The 20,926-nt window shown below is 46.0% G+C and overlaps 1 protein-coding gene across 1 annotated transcript in view; it reads right to left on the bottom strand.

Moving 5' to 3' along the window:
• Positions 1 to 12,731, bottom strand: part of LOC126176620 (15-hydroxyprostaglandin dehydrogenase [NAD(+)]-like) — a 93,174-nt gene extending 80,443 nt beyond the window's left edge. The window contains exon 1 of the mRNA XM_049923780.1: positions 12,526 to 12,731. Within this exon, the coding sequence (XP_049779737.1) occupies positions 12,526 to 12,731 (206 nt within the window). The remainder of the gene's footprint in view (positions 1 to 12,525) is intronic.
• Positions 12,732 to 20,926: the final 8,195 nt, after the last annotated feature.

Here is a 20,926-nt window from a genome sequence, read left to right on the forward strand (position 1 = left end):
TCCTAGTACACAAAATGTAAGCAAACACGTAACACAGGTACGGTTCGTATGTTTACAATTACGGTTGTGACAGTAAGCGCTCAAAATGTACATCTTGAGCATTGCTACACGCCATGAAGCGATTCTGGAGAGATAATACTGTACGTTGAATTTCATCTGGAATTAACAGCAGCGCAGACCTGTGTTGCAAGGCACTTCATGCGTTCAGGAGTCGTCGGTGTTTCCTAATAGACCTCTTGTTTTAATTTTCTCCACACATAAGAGTATAGGAGCGTTAAGTTTTCTGAGTGTGCCGAACATTTTGAGTTTGTTGATCGACCGTTCCAATGGTCTCGAATGTTCTCTTAAGAGAGGATGGCGTAATGGGAGGGACATTCGTCATGTTGGTACCACGCCGACTGCTTTATGTTCAGTGGGATGTCTTCCAGTAACTACAGCATCAACATATCTTAGGAATTACAGATACTTCAGTGTATTTAGAGTTCCACCAGTAAAACAGGGACCAATGATGCGGATCTTAAAAAACAAGCACCGAACGTTGACAGACCAGAGCTTTGATTTTATCCACTTCTTTGAGCCAGCATGGATTTTCCGCTGACGATTATTGCGCATAGCGACGACTGACTTGCCCATCGTTATCAAACGACACTTCTTCCTTAAACAAATTTCTGCATAGATATTCCGCATCACTTTTAACTTTTCATAGATAACATTCGGAGAACTGCAATTAATTTTAGAGGTCATTGGCACAAAGCTGTAAAAGCTGTAGATGCATCGAAATGGGAAGAGAGTGAAATGCGATGGAATCTACTGTTTGCAAAGCTCTCGTTTGGTTGATCTCAGTCGTACTTGCGAGATACCTCTTACGTACCTTTGCGTTATGTTTATTGCTGCTAAAATGTTAGTTCTATTTCTTTCATCTGCTGCTCTCCCTTTTGCTTGGTGTGTTTTATTGTTGTTGTTTTTTGGGGAAGGAGCCCAGACAGCGAGGTCATCGGTCGTGTGTTTTATTCTCCACACTTAAAGGGTCTAAAAATTTTTGTAATGTTTGCAAAGACAGATCGTGAGTGTTTGGTACCATCTGGATACTCTTTAAGGGGCTCCGGAACGCCCTATACTTGCAATGTTAAAATAACGCTTATAAATTACATCTTTCCTCATAAAGTATTTGAGGTAGGAAGTTGAACTTTTTACAGATTATTTATTGGAATATGGGCTACAACTTAACACAGGGATTTTACAAAATTTTAGTTCAGTTATTAAAGATGAATTTTTTTCAATTGTAATGAAAATTCACAACATTTTTTTGCAATTTTTTATTTATATATTCAAAAATATAGTTTTTTTGGAAAAAGGTACTGTGTAGCGCTTACTGAAAGTTTGAAACAAATATGTTTGGAAGATCCTTAGAAAACATGTAATTAGTATGAGAAAATAAAAGTTTTGGGAATCGAGCGACAAAGATTGGATTAACTTTTTAGTGCATTCCAGGTCCATAGGATGGATTATCTTCATCCTCTGCAAACTCCTCCTCCAGCTTCCTCTTGTTCCTCCTCCTGTTTACTCTTGCTTGTATTTCTAGACTCTTTACAGCCATGTCTGCAGCCCGAAGGCGTTCCTTGTCTAAAGCAAGCATCGCTCGTACCATGTTAGAACCTACCTTCATTCCCATAATAACACATACCTTTGGCTTTCCAACATTTCTCCTTTTCTTAAAAGCCTTCAGAGGATTTCTAATAACTTTAATTTTACTCATTATTATACTTCAACAAAACAGAGACTCAAGAAACAGAATTAATTACGAATATTTTCGAGATAACGACAGAGTAAATAAACATGAAACAATCGACAATCACACCAGCGATATATATTGACCCATCACAGGTTATCCACAACACATACTTTATCTCACATCACTAAAATGTACCTGATGAACACGGACGTTAATAATAACACCGTTTGACAGCAGTTTAACAGCGCCACAGTGGGTCACGCCCATGTAGAACACATTTCAAAAAAAATTTAAAAATAGTTGTAGTCTTCGGAATTGAATAAATTACATATCTATTAAAAGGTAATAGTCTGCAGATTCAGAAAACGCAAAAAAGTAAAAATTGAACTTTTCATGATTTTTAGCCTTTCCGGAGCCCCTTAACATGCAACCGCACCGCTGTTGTAATAGTTTGGCGACATTCGCCACGAACGATATTCATTTCTTCGAGTGTCATATACATTGGAAATGAGTCGATAGCTTTACGAGCAAGTAGTCTGATTGCTACAACAACACGACACAGGCCGATGGACTTTAAGAGCACAGGTAACACAAAAAACATACCTCAGTGACGTGTTTGCTTAATTTTGGTAGAAGAGGGAAAACGTTCGTGGAACTTCGGCTGACAATGGTTTGCGGCTCACTCCTGATCCTATTTGATCGAGGCCCTTGCATGTTCTTTCGCGGAAGTTCTCTTAGAAGCTTCTTTCAAGTGCCGCATAGAACAGTATGTAGTTCCTTTAGAAACGACAAAGACGGTTTCGTAATTCGGCGACTGTAACGATAAAAATTACTTGCGAACGTTAGGTAATTCGCCATATTCTCCGCTATAATCTAGCAGAAAAACCGCAACTCGACGTAGTTATTCATTCCGGCAGATCGTTACACAGTAATAATGTAATTATGATTTTTTTAGATGTCTTACCGCAATCAGCTTTCTTCCGTGAAAAAAACCTTCACAACGTCGAAGATGCCTGTAGTAAGCAGTAACCGAAACGTACAATGCACAAAACAGAGTGGCGCAAGACAGATTCAAAAGCGCTGTACTGTGGCTGCTGTCGCTGTGGAGCAACTCACAAGGGAAATTCCCCACTGCAGCGCCATCAGATTCAGTGGTAAGAGGGTCCAGAGGACAGCTCGTCAAGAAATGAGCACAGATCAAGCATGAAAACAGGTAGAAGGTGTACTGAAATGTGAAAAAAGAGCAAAACGGGAACAGGGAACCGTCCAATCACAACAAGTGCAATACAGAGCAGCCGAACTAGCAAAGGCGTCGGGGATAAGCGGTTACAGTATTGGATTGCGAACCGCGCGGGTCTTGTTCAAACCTAACGCGCACCTATTCCCCCCCCCCCTCCCGGTTTGGCTATATTCAAATTTATGTCGTGAGCCGGCCGCGGTGGCCGTGCGGTTCTGGCGCTGCAGTCCGTAATCGCGGGACTGCTACGGTCGCGGGTTCGAATCCTGCCTCGTGCATGGGTGTGTGTGATGTCCTTAGGTTGGTTAGGTTTAAGTAGTTCTAAGTTCTAGGGGACTTATGACCTAAGATGTTGAGTCCCATAGTGCTCAGAGCCATTTGAACCATTTTTTTTGTGTCGTGCTATAACGTCCGTTTACAACAGCGTGGTGTAAGTAGGGGACTTATAATGACAGTTGATTCTGCACAACTAGTCTATTAGCAGCCGAAAGCAAGTGGCTTTCGAATGGGAACCGCAAACGTTTGATGACAAGGCGACAAGTCAGCAAACCCTCCACCGGAAAAAACGTGTGGTGTGTCATACACGGTATTACTGACACTACGTGTTTCATATTACAAGGAATCTCTTATCGACGCAGCTAACTTGTACGCCAGTAAAGTGAGTGGGATATGCCCCCATGCCCGATTTAGGTGTTCGTATGAATTTGAATGTGATCACTCCCAAGGAAATGACGAAAATATAATAGTTTGTCACATAGCAAATGAACGTACAAAATTCACAACCGCACAGTTTCTCTGTGCTCTGTCAAAAACACATGTTTTTAACGTTTTTGAAGTAGCGTTCCGTTTTGGAAATTTTGGCTCATGGTTACCTTTGTTGTAACATAGTTCACACCCGTTTATATTTTGTTTTCGTTTCTGTGAGACGTCTATGTGGTATCTCGCCCGCTGTCGCTATTCAGCACGTTTACCTGCGACGGTAATGTATGCTTACCACATGACTCATATTCTATAACCAACGTATAGCATGACAGCTGCCTAGAAAGAGAACAAACATTTCAATGACAGGACGGACAGATCCCAACGTTGTGAAAAAAAAGAATGGCACGAAAGAGTTTTGGCTCGTGCGCGGCGGTCGTTCAACCTTCCTCAGTGTTTCGGTTGTTGCGCTTGGGCCGTTCACTGTTAATATTTTGCTTTTTTTCACAGTTCAGTACACCTTACCTGTTTCCGTGCTTGATTTGCTTTCAGTTTTTGAAGGGCTATCGTAACAGTGTTTCTGGGATCCAAGAGATCCACAGTTCAAAAGCTATCAATTAATTAGATACTTTCACCCACATAACAGAGGTCAACAACCGTTTAAATTTGCGCGCCACATCCAAAACAAACCCTCCCTGAAACAAATTATCACCATACATCCGTAACAATATGTGATGCATGTTAAGCTACAAAGAAATTACAGACATTGGTTGCGAGTAGGCATTGATTAAATCAAAAGGGAAAGTTGAAAATTTGTGCCCGACTGGGATTCTAACCTGTCTCTCCTGCTGACGGGGCAGATAGCTGACCACGAGGCCATCTAGACACAGAGGTCATCGCCACGGACTACCCTAGCACGCCTCCCGTCAGACCAGTAAGCAGGAAGCCAGGGTTCGAATCCCAGTCCAGCACAAATCTTCAAGCTCCCCCATTCATTTAATCAACGTCCATTTGCAGCCGATGTCTGTAATTCCCTTGTGTCTTAATTCATAGTCGGACTTATCCGAAAGAACGGACACCAATTCGGGCCAGTACAGCCAATGATCACTTCCGTGGTCAGTGGAGATGCAAAGCAGGCTCGAACTCCTACGGGAATCGGCGAAATGCCCCGAGTGGTGACGATAATGCGCAAGGTGCACTTCATCAGTAGTGTGTCGATAAGTTGAGAATTTGGGTCTGACGGGAGGCAGTCTAGGATAGTCCGTGCAGTTGCGATGACCTCTGTGTCCAGATGGTCTAGTGGTCAGCTATCTGCGTAGTCAGAAGATTCAGGTTAGAATCCCAGTCGGGCACAAATTTTCAACTCTCCCTGTTGATTTAATCAACGCCCACTCATAGCCAATGTCTGTAAGTCCCCAATGTCTGTGCCGGCCGGAGTGGCCGAGCGGTTCTAGGCGCTTCAGTCCGGAACCGCGCGACCGCTACGGTCGCAGGTTCGAATCCTGCTTCGGGCATGGATGTGTGTGATGTCCTTAGTTTAGTTAGGTTTAAGTAGTTCTAAGTTCTAGGGGACTGATAACCTCAGATGTTAAGTCCCATAGTGCTCAGAGCCATTTGAACCATTTGAACTCTCCATTCCGTTAAACACTTGCCGCAATTCTTCTTCACTTTCGCTGAGGACAGAAATGTCATCAGCGAATCTTATCATTAATATCCTTTCACCTTGAATTTTAATCGTACTCTCCCACTCTCTTTAATCTTTCTTTTATTTTCGTTATTGCTTCTTCGACGTATAGATTGAACAGTAAAGGCGAAAGATTACATCGCCACACAAACCCTTTCTAATACGAAAACTTTGTTCTTGTCCTTCCCGTGGTCCTTGTATATATTGTGCATTACCCGTCTTTACCTATAACTTACTCCCGTTTTTCTCAGAATTTCGTACATCTTGCGCCATTTATATCGTCGAACTCTTTTACGAGGTGGAGCAGTCCTATGAATGTGTCTTGATTTTTCTTCAGTCTTCTGTGGGCAACAGCAAACATTTTTCCATGAACGCAATCACCGTCTAGTTTCACAGTGGGACCAGTGTATTAACAGCTATAGCGGTTAATTTTGAAATAATAAACAGTTTACTTACTTGTTTTTCATTGAGTTTTTATTTGAGTGCCCTTTGGGCCTTTGTGCAAAACGTTCATGCAAGAGGTTAACGTGTAACAACAAATTTTCAGAAAGAAAATAAACAGAAACGCACTGAAGATAGCACAAACACTACTGGGTAAAAACAAAACTGTGAAACTGTGTGTTATTAAGGCGGAATTCCCTCCAGTTTTTCTTAGCAAGAAAGGACATAAGAAGAACTGCAACACCCACAAGATGATTACTTGCACCGGATGGGAACAGAGCGAATAAGCATAAGCTTTTTAATTCTTTTGATTAAAAAGGTAAAGCACCATTAACGCACTTGCAAGTAAACAAGTGTAAATACGCAGCTACAATACTGATTAATATTAAAAATAGAAAAGCCCTAATCATTCTAGTTTCTTACGTTCATGGTCGGTATAGTTACATGGCTGATGTTTCACTGTTATTTTAGGCGTCTGTTATGTAATAAACCAAACAAGTAAAAATCATTTTCGTGTGATATAGCTATCTGCCCTGTAACAAACCGTGTAGCAGATTTTATCAAGTACCCTATCTGACATCTTTTATGTGTCTTCCACGTTTATTTAATGATAATTTATTGAAATTACCTTCCTTATATGTACCTTAAAATGCAGAAAGTGCTTCGCATTGTAACTGCAGATACCAGAAACTGATATATAGGAGGTATTGGAATTTGATACAATCTCTACCTAGCGTATATGTCTCCAGTTGCTAATAACCAGAATGTAAATGTTAATCCTTTTTCAGGTTACGTTGGTCGTCGGCAATTACTGTCCTGCTTTTAAATTTCCTCCTCCATTGTAGTGAGCAGCCACTGAAAAGCGCCTCCCGACAGGTGTTTAAAATTTTGGAATAATGCTAAGGAAAGCTGGAGCTGCAGTTCAGTGTGGAGCGCACTACTTCGAGGCATTTCACGCTGAAGTGCTAACTCACAAACTTAAATTCCCCTTTTCCTGCGCAATCTTGTTTACTTCATCGAAAACAGTACACTCGCCCAGCAAAATACACTCCTGGAAATGGAAAAAAGAACACATTGACACCGGTGTGTCAGACCCACCATACTTGCTCCGGACACTGCGAGAGGGCTGTACAAGCAATGATCACACGCACGGCACAGCGGACACACCAGGAACCGCGGTGTTGGCCGTCGAATGGCGCTAGCTGTGCAGCATTTGTGCACCGCCGCCGTCAGTGTCAGCCAGTTTGCCGTGGCATACGGAGCTCCATCGCAGTCTTTAACACTGGTAGCATGCCGCGACAGCGTGGACGTGAACCGTATGTGCAGTTGACGGACTTTGAGCGAGGGCGTATAGTAGGCATGCGGGAGGCCGGGTGGACGTACCGCCGAATTGCTCAACACGTGGGGCGTGAGGTCTCCACAGTACATCGATGTTGTCGCCAGTGGTCGGCGGAAGGTGCACATGCCCGTCGACCTGGGACCGGACCGCAGCGACGCACGGATGCACGCCAAGACCGTAGGATCCTACGCAGTGCCGTAGGGGACCGCACCGCCACTTCCCAGCAAATTAGGGACACTGTTGCTCCTGGGGTATCGGCGAGGACCATTCGCAACCGTCTCTATGAAGCTGGGCTACGGTCCCGCACACCGTTAGGCCGTCTTCCGCTCACGCCCCAACATCGTGCAGCCCGCCTCCAGTGATGTCGCGACAGGCGTGAATGGAGGGACGAATGGAGACGTGTCGTCTTCAGCGATGAGAGTCGCTTCTGCCTTGGTGCCAATGATGGTCGTATGCGTGTTTGGCGCCGTGCAGGTGAGCGCCACAATCAGGACTGCATACGACCGTGGCACACAGGGCCAACAGCCGGCATCATGGTGTGGGGAGCGATCTCCTACACTGGCCGTACACCACTGGTGATCGTCGAGGGGACACTGAGTAGTGCACGGTACATCCAAACCGTCATCGAACCCATCGTTCTACCATTCCTAGACCGGCAAGGGAACTTGCTGTTCCAACAGGACAATGCACGTCCGCATGTATCCCGTGCCACCCAACGTGCTCTAGAAGGTGTAAGTCAACTACCCTGGCCAGCAAGATCTCCGGATCTGTCCCCCATTGAGCATGTTTGGGACTGGATGAAGCGTCGTCTCACGCGGTCTGCACGTCCAGCACGAACGCTGGTCCAACTGAGGCGCCAGGTGGAAATGGCATGGCAAGCCGTTCCACAGGACTACATCCAGCATCTCTACGATCGTCTCCATGGGAGACTAGCAGCCTGCATTGCTGCAAAAGGTGGATATACACTGTACTAGTGCCGACATTGTGCATGCTCTGTTGCCTGTGTCTATGTGCCTGTGGTTCTGTCAGTGTGATCATGTGATGTATCTGACCCCAGGAATGTGTCAATAAAGTTTCCCCTTCCTGGGACAATGAATTCACGGTGTTCTTATTTCAATTTCCAGGAGTGTATGTTTCGGGTCGTAGCACTAAGATTACTGGGTGAACCAGAACGCCACCGGCAAACTTTCAAAGGTAGTAGTGTGGACAAAATCGAGAAAAAAATATCCAGTAAACCTCGGCTCTAAACTGAATAGCTTAAGAACTATGGGCACAGATGTATTTCACCACTTAAAATGTGCATTTCAAAGTCGATGTTTACTAGACTTTTTTCGTGCTGCGGTCCGTACTACGACCTCTGAAAGTTTTTCGGTGGTATTCTGGTTCATCCTTTATAGAGTTGTGGCAACGGCCTTGCCGCAGTGTGTACACCGGTTCCCGTGAAATCACCGAAGTTAAGCGCTGTTGGGCGTGGTCGGCACCTGTATGGGTGACCATCCAGCCGCCATGCGCTGTTGCCATTTTTCGGGGTGCCCTCAGCCTCGTGAGGAGCTCCTCGACCGAATAGTAGCGGCTTCGGTCAAGAATACCAACATACCGACCGGGAGAGCGGTGTGCTGACCCCACGCCCCTCCTATCCTCATCCTCCTCTGATGATGACACGGCGGTCGGATGGTCCCGGTAGGCCACTCGTGGCCTGAAGACGGAGTGCTAGTGCTGTATAGAGTTGTATACTGTGTGCCAATTATTAGCGCCAAAAACAGTAACTCAGTGTTCATATGCTGTGCCAATTATCTCGCATACTCTTCCGTTCCCCCTATACTCCATTCATCATAAGAATAAACCTGATGTCAACATTACACCAAGTATTCTTCCGCGTTTGCTGGAACCTCATTGGATTTCGTTTCACGTGGAGCGGAAGCTGTTTCGAGTACAGTCAAGTACGATAATGAGAATACGTTTCATGCTGTGCATTACGCATACATCGACTCAGCGATAGTAGGCCTATGTTGCAACGGCTTTAACGGCGCATTTAACTTGTACAACACTGGCCAGGAAAGTGATCCAACTAACCTGCAGAGATGCGAACAAGTGCAGTAAAGACATAAAAAAGAGGCGGGCAGAGAACGTTACAGCTCTGAATGTAATTTAATTTTGAATAAGACGGAAATAACGTACGCTAAAACTCAGGCGATACGCTTCTTAGGTGATCGGACGGAAAATATAACATGCTGTCGATCTTAGCTAACATACTATTGTAATTAAAAACAAGTGATAAGATTTCCTTACTTTAACAATGGTAATTTTTCTGCATGAGCTATGTGCGGGCAAAAGCCCACTGATGGGATTTTACCACGTAGTTAAATACTGAAGCTACTGGAGGTACTACAATCAGTCATCTGGTAATCTCTGAACTCCTTCCATATCGGGCGGGCTCCGAGAAATATATTTCAGTACTGCTACGTTGATAACGAGGCGATCAGCAGCAGAAACCCAAGCCACCAAAAAGGCCACATTTCCTCCTCCTCGTTTTTAAGGACGGGTTCTTCTGCATTTCGCCGTCGTTCGGCAGTTACGAGTCACAAACTTTCGTCCATTAGTTCCAGTACTTTTGGAAACCTAAATGTGTTGTTATTTCTCGCGAGAACTTGCTTAACTTGTCTCCAGATCAATTCTATTGGTTTTAAGGTGGCAGCAATAAAGATGCAGCGTGTCTACAGTGCGCTCGATGCCGTGAAAATCATTGTTTTCTATGTTTCTACGATGCTTATCACTCTGGCGCGTGTGAGATCATATCTGTGCTGCAAAACAATGGGCATATTCAAACAAAAAGTATTCTATTTTACATTTTTCATTTTTATTAACTTCAGCAAACTTTAATCAAAGATCGATAATTAAGAATGCGTATTTTCAATGAAAACCAGAATTTTGTGCGCGGTATGTTATTAGAAACTAGAAGAAGTACATTTTTATTGAAAAATGATGGTTAAGTATGAGTTAATTATCATATTACGATGACTTTCATATTTAAATGATTTAGATATTCAAACGGAACAAAAAAGTTGTAATCTCCAACGGGTATGCAACCGCCGCCCACTAAACAACCGGGTTTTAATCTACAACACTACCGACCACGCCACGCCCATAATTAAATTTTTCTGTGTTAAATATAGTAGCCGCGCGGGATTAGCCAAGCGGTCTGAGGCGCTTGAGTCATGGACTGCGCAGCTGGTCGCGGCGGATGTTCGAGTCCTCCCTCGGGCATGGGTGTGTGTGTTTGTCCTTAGGATAATTTAGGTTAAGTAGTGTGTAAGCTTGGGGACTGATGACCTTAGCAGTTAAGTCCCATAAGATTTCACACACATTTGAACATTTTTAAACATAGTACAGAGTGTTTCTCAAAAAACTTCAAAGCCGGTTTTTCTCCGTAATCTTGTGGAAACATTAAGAACAACTTGTTTGTAGTCATTAACGGTGTTCTACGCGCGTGTTTCACTACAAAGCAGGGAACAGTGTCATCAGTCTTCACGGTACGTATATGAGCAGCGAGACAATTACAGCACAAGTAGCGTTTACAGAGACTGTGACTGTACACGGTTTTTGAAATAAAAATTACGTAGCTAAAGTACGATTAAGAAAAACGTCGATGGCTGTTAATATATCAGAACGTATTAAACTTTCATACAAAGTGACACGGTAATAAGATTTATAATACATAAGTTGGACCTACTTGCGAGTAGGTGGTGATGTTCTTACTGTACCGACAATGTGACTCACAAGGGGAGACCACGACGTTTGGGACGCGGATTTACTGCAAACTTCGTACACTAGTAGTTCTCCATGAGGACAACAAAATGTGTAAGCAGTAGCGCGTACTTCTCAAGCGTTATTGAGAAAATCGCAAGATAATTTCGGTCATCAAATGTATACCTGTGCGCGGACATTTTCACCATGAAGCCCCGGCAGCCGAAAAAAAAAAGTGGTTAGCGTTCAAGCTACGTAATCGTTGGGTCGCTGGATCGAGTCCCACTTGTCAGTTTTGTTTTATTTCTAACACAATTTTATGTTATTTGGCAGCCTACAAATTTTTATTATCACTGATAATATGATATTGATAACTACCGACTATTAAACGACCAAACGCATGAAGTGATACTGAAAATGTATGCTTGTCTGTGATTTGAGAAATCTCTTATACTTGGAAGGAGCCAGAAACGACTTGTTACCTCCAAGTTTTGACCGGCACAGACGGCATTCGAAAGATGTACAATTAATCGTCGCTTTCGACATTACAAGTTGCGGGATGGTATTTTTCGTAAAAAAACATGTAAAACAAAGCTAAACGGCACCACCTGCATTGAATAAATGCTATGGTTCCGCACACGCTAGGTCTTTTGAGGTTTTCCGTGGAAAAACAAAAGCGGCGGGTACGGTAGCTCAGCGTGTTCGATCAGAGAGCCGATTTGCCTCTGTAATAAAAATACTGAATGGAAGGATGAACAAACGAACTTGAAAGGATGTCGTGTGACGTCCGCAATGACCAAACACAACGATCAACGACGAAAAAAAAAAAAAAAGAAAAAGACCACTTGGCTGCCGGCGCTTCATGGTAAAAATGGCCACGCACAGGTATATATTTGACGATCGAAATTATCTTACGGTTTTCTCGGTCAGAGAGCCGGTTTGCGTCTGTAATAAAAATACTGAGTGGAAGGATCAACAAACGAACTTGAACGGATGTCATGTGACGTCCGCAACGGCCAAACACGACGATCAACAACGAAAAAAAAAGAAAAAGAAAAAAACCACTCGGATGCCGGCGCTTGATGGTAAAAATGGCCACGCACAGGTATATATTTGATGACCGAAATTAGCTTACGATTTTCTCAATAATGCTTGAGAAGTACGCGCTACTGTTTACACATTTTGTTGTCCTAATGGAGTACTACGACTGTACGAAGTTTGCAGTAAATCCGCGTTCCAAACGTCGTAGCCTCCCCCTGTAAGTGCAAAAGACAGCTCCGCCAATGCACTGCCCTTTTATTTATGTGTACGTGATACTACCGCCATCTATATATGTACATATCGCTGTACAACACCAGTGTACGAGTGCTACGGTTGCTGACCATTAATCGCGTTTGTTTGTTTACATCTTTATTCTTATGATGAACCGAGTATAGTGTAACTGCTTGTTTATAGATACAAGCGAATGATAGAGAACGCTGGCGAATTGTCCGCGAGTGCTCGATCCCTTGTGTTCGCTGCGGTGTAAAGCTGAGTTAAAATGTTGCCGGATTAGCGCCGGCCGATACCGGCTGCGTCAGCCTGCCGCGGCAGGGCGGCCCTGCGCACGCTTATTGGCAGCTGCAGCAGCGCCGCGCTTCGGCGCCTACCTGTCGCTGTGGCTGTAGCTGCAGGTGTGTGACCGGCTGCGCGCGTCTCCAACAGGCAACTGTCGGCGGGTCTGCCATACATCGGGGGCGCCGTCTACTCGTGACGTCACGCCAGGAGCAAGGTCCAGAGGCGCCAGATACTGCCATTGGCTGTCCAGTGTGTGTTGTCGCGACAACCGCCGCACATCCCACAGCCCGCATCTCATGTCAGCCTTACCGCAGGCGTAGCCTAACTAGGGCAGTGTCCCACAGGAACGACCTTCGTGGCTCTCGCTGAGTTCCCCTACAACGAACGACTTTCGAATGAAACCCTACTGTAATCTACATGGTGACGATAAAGCCTTTTCCTGATTACAGAAATTTATTTCTAAGGAACTCTGCTTCTAATAACTCTACCACAACAAAGGTCAAAAATTAATTATGATTGTGGTGTTGCTCACGCTGCTAAATACTAAATTTTCGGAGCAACAACAAAGTTATATTATGTGGCAGGTGTGATTGGAGCACAGTTAATAAATTCATTTCATGAAATAATGGATAAACTAGGCACTCATCTTTTCGTGTTTCCCACGCTGGTCTCGTTGTGAACCCACGACTCAATCGTCGAAAATCTAGCTAGTGATGATTCCACGCTCCGGATGCAAAGACGCCTAGGTGTTATTCTGCGATATTCAAAAGTTTTATAGATGTGTCTCATAAACCATTCTTGAAGATTAAAATTTTGCAAGTTAGCACAATGGTGATGTAAAAAAAGTAATCAGCACTCCGAATTTAAGTTACACTTCTTTTTTATTATTTTTCTTGCAATATCACTTCACTATATAAAACATACTTGAAAATATCTTCCTCTGTTAAAGTTCACATTTTATGAACTGACTACAATTTGCGTCTTTTCAAAATTATGACCAAGACTTGACTTTTCAATAACCGCTTACGCGCCCAAAAATCAGAGTTACAAGTACGTCAAACATCATAATGACAAAAGAAAGAATTCACATAAGAATAATATCATTGCAACATAAACATACTGATGTATCAAACTACCTCTACATTAATGAAATCAAATCTGAATGTTGTCTCAGAAATATGTTAACTACTTTACAGGAACACAAAAGAATATTGCTGGTATCGAGAGGTTGAGGTGAGGTGCCGTAATGGTTACGTAATTCAAGTACCATTACATGCTGGATACAGTAATGCAGTTTGTTGCAAATGGTTTCTATGACATTTGCTCTGACAGGATCTGATTTCTTTTCTCTCTCTCCCTCTCTTTTTACAGGTAACGTAATTTAGAAGCGATGCTGTCACAATGCTGTCTATACAGGAGGAAAATGTAATGTCTTTTGTAACACAACTGAACTGGGAAAACCAATAAAACCGTTATTTGATCGGACACTTAAACTCCATTCATGTCTAGTAATCGGACAAGCAAACCCCATTCATGCCTAACATGTGCCAATGTGATGTATTTGCCGCGGGAACAGGAAACTCAAATCTATCATGACAGAAATTCAACTGCATACGAGATTATTTGAGCAACACTCAGGTGACAAAAGTCATGGGATAGCAATACGCTCATGTAGAGATTGCGGTAGTATCGCCCACATAATAATAAAAGGGCAATGCACTGGCGGAGCTGACATTTGCACTCAGGTGATTCAAGTGCAAAGGTTGAAAGGAATCTCTGGTGGGAATATTTAAATGATTGAGACTATTCGTAAAATTTAGTGTACTAACAACTTTAATTTTTTTAAACAAGACATAAATTATACTAAACAAGTTATACTTTGAATACAGTAAACAACTAACAACTTATTTACTACTCCTTTGGGTGCATCCTGGTTAGCGAAGACAGTTTAACTAGGTGATCGGTAAGTCATGTACCCTGGCCCTAAAAATATGGATAACGCAAGCTGAATTGCTCTGACGCTGAGCAGACTTTGATTGATCAAATCTGCTGCAGTTTCTCTACATAGGTGCAGCTGAGAGCAAGTGGCGATCGAGATCTGTACACCCTGACAATGCCGAAGCGACAGTTCGTTACCCTGTTTTTTTTTTTTAATTTTTTTTAAAATCTTTATTCTTCAGATACATGATACATAATAAGCCACCACCAAATACATTAGTGGGTCCCAATTTATACTTATTACAATTACAATTACTGCAGTTCTAGGCATGTAATGTTGTTCCTGTTTCCACTATGGGCATTACTTGCTACGTCTTTGGGTTACCGGTGTTTTACTTATCTACTACTTATTGCTAATCTACTTAACCTGCAGCGTTACAGGTGTGCCAGCGTTTATAAACCTGCATTGTTGGCCGTGCCCACCGAGCTAATCCCAGTGGGCATGCCCCTGGCACCGGGCTGGCCCAGAATAGTGAATCGCTGCAGTACTATACTAATAGAATTATCATATCTTATCCTACGTCTAACCTAATACTAAATCCTACAGCCTCCTAATCCTAGACGTGCCGGATCCCAGCCATGCAGCGGCTGGCCAAGTCCACGCCCCATGTTGGCCATGCCCACTGAGCTAATCCCAGTGGGCATGTCCCTGGCACCGGGCTGGCCCAGAATAGTGAATCGCTGCAGTACTATACTAATAGAATTATCATATCTTATCCTACGTCTAACCTAATACTAAATCCTACAGTCACGTCCGGTAAGTATGTGAATCAGTTAGAATGTGCACCCCCCCCCCCCCTCCTAATCCTAGACGTGCCGGATCCCAGCCATGCAGCGGCTGGCCAAGTCCACGCCCCATGTTGGCCATACCCACCGAGCTAATCCCAGTGGGCATGTCCCTGGCACCGGGCTGGCCCAGAATAGTGAATCGCTGCAGTACTATACTAATAGAATTATCATATCTTATCCTACGTCTAACCTAATACTAAATCCTACAGTCACGTCCGGTAAGTATGTGAATCAGTTAGAATGTGCACCCCCCCCCCTAATCCTAGACGTGCCGGATCCCAGCCATGCAGCGGCTGGCCAAGTCCACGCCCCATGTTGGCCATGCCCACCGAGCTAATCCCAGTGGGCATGTCCCTGGCACCGGGCTGGCCCAGAATAGTGAATCGCTGCAGTACTATACTAATAGAATTATCATATCTTATCCTACGTCTAACCTAATACTAAATCCTACAGTTACGTCCGGTAAGTATGTGAATCAGTTAGAATGTGCACCCCCCCCCCTCCTAATCCTAGACGTGCCGGATCCCAGCCATGCAGCGGCTGGCCAAGTCCACGCCCCATGTTGGCCATGCCCACCGAGCTAATCCCAGTGGGCATGTCCCTGGCACCGGGCTGGCCCAGAATAGTGAATCGCTGCAGTACTATACTAATAGAATTATCATATCTTATCCTACGTCTAACCTAATACTAAATCCTACAGTCACGTCCGGTAAGTATGTGAATCAGTTAGAATGGGCACCCCCCCCCCTCCTAATCCTAGACGTGCCGGATCCCAGCCATGCAGCGGCTGGCCAAGTCCACGCCCCATGTTGGCCATGCCCACCGAGCTAATCCCAGTGGGCATGTCCCTGGCACCGGGCTGGCCCAGAATAGTGAATCGCTGCAGTACTATACTAATAGAATTATCATATCTTATCCTACGTCTAACCTAATACTAAATCCTACAGTCACGTCCGGTAAGTATGTGAATCAGTTAGAATGTGCACCCCCCCCCCTAATCCTAGACGTGCCGGATCCCAGCCATGCAGCGGCTGGCCAAGTCCACGCCCCATGTTGGCCATGCCCACCGAGCTAATCCCAGTGGGCATGTCCCTGGCACCGGGCTGGCCCAGAATAGTGAATCGCTGCAGTACTATACTAATAGAATTATCATATCTTATCCTACGTCTAACCTGATACTAAATCCTACAGTCACGTCCGGTAAGTATGTGAATCAGTTAGAATGTGCACCCCCCCCCCCCTAATCCTAGACGTGCCGGATCCCAGCCATGCAGCGGCTGGCCAAGTCCACGCCCCATGTTGGCCGTGCCCACCGAGCTAATCCCAGTGGGCATGTCCCTGGCACCGGGCTGGCCCAGAATAGTGAATCGCTGCAGTACTATACTAATAGAATGATCATATCTTATCCTACGTCTAACCTAATACTAAATCCTACAGTCACGTCCGGTAAGTATGTGAATCAGTTAGAATTCGCACCCCCCCCCCCCTAATCCTAGACGTGCCGGATCCCAGCCATGCAGCGGCTGGCCAAGTCCACGCCCCATGTTGGCCATGCCCACCGAGCTAATCCCAGTGGGCATGTCCCTGGCACCGGGCTGGCCCAGAATAGTGAATCGCTGCAGTACTATACTAATAGAATTATCATATCTTATCCTACGTCTAACCTAATACTAAATCCTACAGTCACGTCCGGTAAGTATGTGAATCAGTTAGAATGCGCAACCCCCCCCCCTAATCCTAGACGTGCCGGATCCCAGCCATGCAGCGGCTGGCCAAGTCCACGCCCCATGTTGGCCATGCCCACCGAGCTAATCCCAGTGGGCATGTCCCTGGCACCGGGCTGGCCCAGAATAGTGAATCGCTGCAGTACTATACTAATAGAATTATCATATCTTATCCTACGTCTAACCTAATACTAAATCATACAGTCACGTCCGGTAAGTATGTGAATCAGTTAGAATGTGCACCCCCCCCCCTAATCCTAGACGTGCCGGATCCCAGCCATGCAGCGGCTGGCCAAGTCCACGCCCCATGTTGGCCATGCCCACCGAGCTAATCCCAGTGGGCATGTCCCTGGCACCGGGCTGGCCCAGAATAGTGAATCGCTGCAGTACTATACTAATAGAATTATCATATCTTATCCTACGTCTAACCTAATACTAAATCCTACAGTCACGTCCGGTAAGTATGTGAATCAGTTAGAATGTGCACCCCCCCCCCTAATCCTAGACGTGCCGGATCCCAGCCATGCAGCGGCTGGCCAAGTCCACGCCCCATGTTGGCCATGCCCACCGAGCTAATCCCAGTGGGCATGTCCCTGGCACCGGGCTGGCCCAGAATAGTGAATCGCTGCAGTACTATACTAATAGAATTATCATATCTTATCCTACGTCTAACCTAATACTAAATCCTACAGTCACGTCCGGTAAGTATGTGAATCAGTTAGAATGCGCACCCCCCCCCCTAATCCTAGACGTGCCGGATCCCAGCCATGCAGCGGCTGGACAAGTCCACGCCCCATGTTGGCCGTGCCCACCGAGCTAATCCCAGTGGGCATGTCCCTGGCACCGGGCTGGCCCAGAATAGTGAATCGCTGCAGTACTATACTAATAGAATTATCATATCTTATCCTACGTCTAACCTAATACTAAATCATACAGTCACGTCCGGTAAGTATGTGAATCAGTTAGAATGTGCACCCCCCCCCTAATCCTAGACGTGCCGGATCCCAGCCATGCAGCGGCTGGCCAAGTCCACGCCCCATGTTGGCCGTGCCCACCGAGCTAATCCCAGTGGGCATGTCCCTGGCACCGGGCTGGCCCAGAATAGTGAATCGCTGCAGTACTATACTAATAGAATTATCATATCTTATCCTACGTCTAACCTAATACTAAATCCTACAGTCACGTCCGGTAAGTATGTGAATCAGTTAGAATGTGCACCCCCCCCCCTAATCCTAGACGTGCCGGATCCCAGCCATGCAGCGGCTGGCCAAGTCCACGCCCCATGTTGGCCATGCCCACCGAGCTAATCCCAGTGGGCATGTCCCTGGCACCGGGCTGGCCCAGAATAGTGAATCGCTGCAGTACTATACTAATAGAATGATCATATCTTATCCTACGTCTAACCTAATACTAAATCCTACAGTCACGTCCGGTAAGTATGTGAATCAGTTAGAATGTGCACCCCCCCCTCCTAATCCTAGACGTGCCGGATCCCAGCCATGCAGCGGCTGGCCAAGTCCACGCCCCATGTTGGCCATGCCCACCGAGCTAATCCCAGTGGGCATGTCCCTGGCACTGGGCTGGCCCAGAATAGTGAATCGCTGCAGTACTATACTAATAGAATTATCATATCTTATCCTACGTCTAACCTAATACTAAATCCTACAGTCACGTCCGGTAAGTATGTGAATCAGTTAGAATGCGCACCCCCCCCCTAATCCTAGACATGCCGGATCCCAGCCATGCAGCGGCTGGCCAAGTCCACGCCCCATGTTGGCCATGTCCACCGAGCTAATCCCAGTGGGCATGTCCCTGGCACCGGGCTGGCCCAGAATAGTGAATCGCTGCAGTACTATACTAATAGAATTATCATATCTTATCCTACGTCTAACCTAATACTAAATCCTACAGTCACGTCCGGTAAGTATGTGAATCAGTTAGAATGTGCACCCCCCCCCTCCTAATCCTAGACGTGCCGGATCCCAGCCATGCAGCGGCTGGCCAAGTCCACGCCCCATGTTGGCCATGCCCACCGAGCTAATCCCAGTGGGCATGTCCCTGGCACCGGGCTGGCCCAGAATAGTGAATCGCTGCAGTACTATACTAATAGAATTATCATATCTTATCCTACGTCTAACCTAATACTAAATCCTACAGTCACGTCCGGTAAGTATGTGAATCAGTTAGAATGTGCACCCCCCCCCCTCCTAATCCTAGACGTGCCGGATCCCAGCCATGCAGCGGCTGGCCAAGTCCACGCCCCATGTTGGCCATGCCCACCGAGCTAATCCCAGCGGGCATGTCCCTGGCACCGGGCTGGCCCAGAATAGTGAATCGCTGCAGTACTATACTAATAGAATTATCATATCTTATCCTACGTCTAACCTAATACTAAATCCTACAGTCACGTCCGGTAAGTATGTGAATCAGTTAGAATGTGCACCCCCCCCCCTCCTAATCCTAGACGTGCCGGATCCCAGCCATGCAGCGGCTGGCCAAGTCCACGCCCCATGTTGGCCATGCCCACCGAGCTAATCCCAGTGGGCATGTCCCTGGCACCGGGCTGGCCCAGAATAGTGAATCGCTGCAGTACTATACTAATAGAATTATCATATCTTATCCTACGTCTAACCTAATACTAAATCCTACAGTCACGTCCGGTAAGTATGTGAATCAGTTAGAATGTGCACCCCCACCCCTCCTAATCCTAGACGTGCCGGATCCCAGCCATGCAGCGGCTGGCCAAGTCCACGCCCCATGTTGGCCATGCCCACCGAGCTAATCCCAGTGGGCATGTCCCTGGCACCGGGCTGGCCCAGAATAGTGAATCGCTGCAGTACTATACTAATAGAATGATCATATCTTATCCTACGTCTAACCTAATACTAAATCCTACAGTCACGTCCGGTAAGTATGTGAATCAGTTAGAATGTGCACCCCCCCCCTCCTAATCCTAGACGTGCCGGATCCCAGCCATGCAGCGGCTGGCCAAGTCCACGCCCCATGTTGGCCATGCCCACCGAGCTAATCCCAGTGGGCATGTCCCTGGCACCGGGCTGGCCCAGAATAGTGAATCGCTGCAGTACTATACTAATAGAATTATCATATCTTATCCTACGTCTAACCTAATACTAAATCCTACAGTCACGTCCGGCAAGTATGTGAATCAGTTAGAATGCGCACCCCCCCCCCTAATCCTAGACGTGCCGGATCCCAGCCATGCAGCGGCTGGCCAAGTCCACGCCCCATGTTGGCCGTGCCCACCGAGCTAATCCCAGTGGGCATGTCCCTGGCACCGGGCTGGCCCAGAATAGTGAATCGCTGCAGTACTATACTAATAGAATTATCATATCTTATCCTACGTCTAACCTAATACTAAATCATACAGTCACGTCCGGTAAGTATGTGAATCAGTTAGAATGTGCACCCCCCCCCCCTAATCCTAGACGTGCCGGATCCCAGCCATGCAGCGGCTGGCCAAGTCCACGCCCCATGTTGGCCATGCCCACCGAGCTAATCCCAGTGGGCATGTCCCTGGCACCGGGCTGGCCCAGAATAGTGAATCGCTGCAGTACTATACTAATAGAATGATCATATCTTATCCTACGTCTAACCTAATACTAAATCCTACAGTCACGTCCGGTAAGTATGTGAATCAGTTAGAATGTGCACCCCCCCCCCTCCTAATCCTAGACGTGCCGGATCCCAGCCATGCAGCGGCTGGCCAAGTCCACGCCCCATGTTGGCCATGCCCACCGAGCTAATCCCAGTGGGCATGTCCCTGGCACCGGGCTGGCCCAGAATAGTGAATCGCTGCAGTACTATACTAATAGAATTATCATATCTTATCCTACGTCTAACCTAATACTAAATCCTACAGTCACGTCCGGTAAGTATGTGAATCAGTTAGAATGCGCAACCCCCCCCCCCTAATCCTAGACGTGCCGGATCCCAGCCATGCAGCGGCTGGCCAACTCCACGC

The sequence above is a fragment of the Schistocerca cancellata genome, chromosome 3 (assembly GCF_023864275.1).
Source record: "Schistocerca cancellata isolate TAMUIC-IGC-003103 chromosome 3, iqSchCanc2.1, whole genome shotgun sequence".
NCBI lineage: Eukaryota > Metazoa > Arthropoda > Insecta > Orthoptera > Acrididae > Schistocerca > Schistocerca cancellata.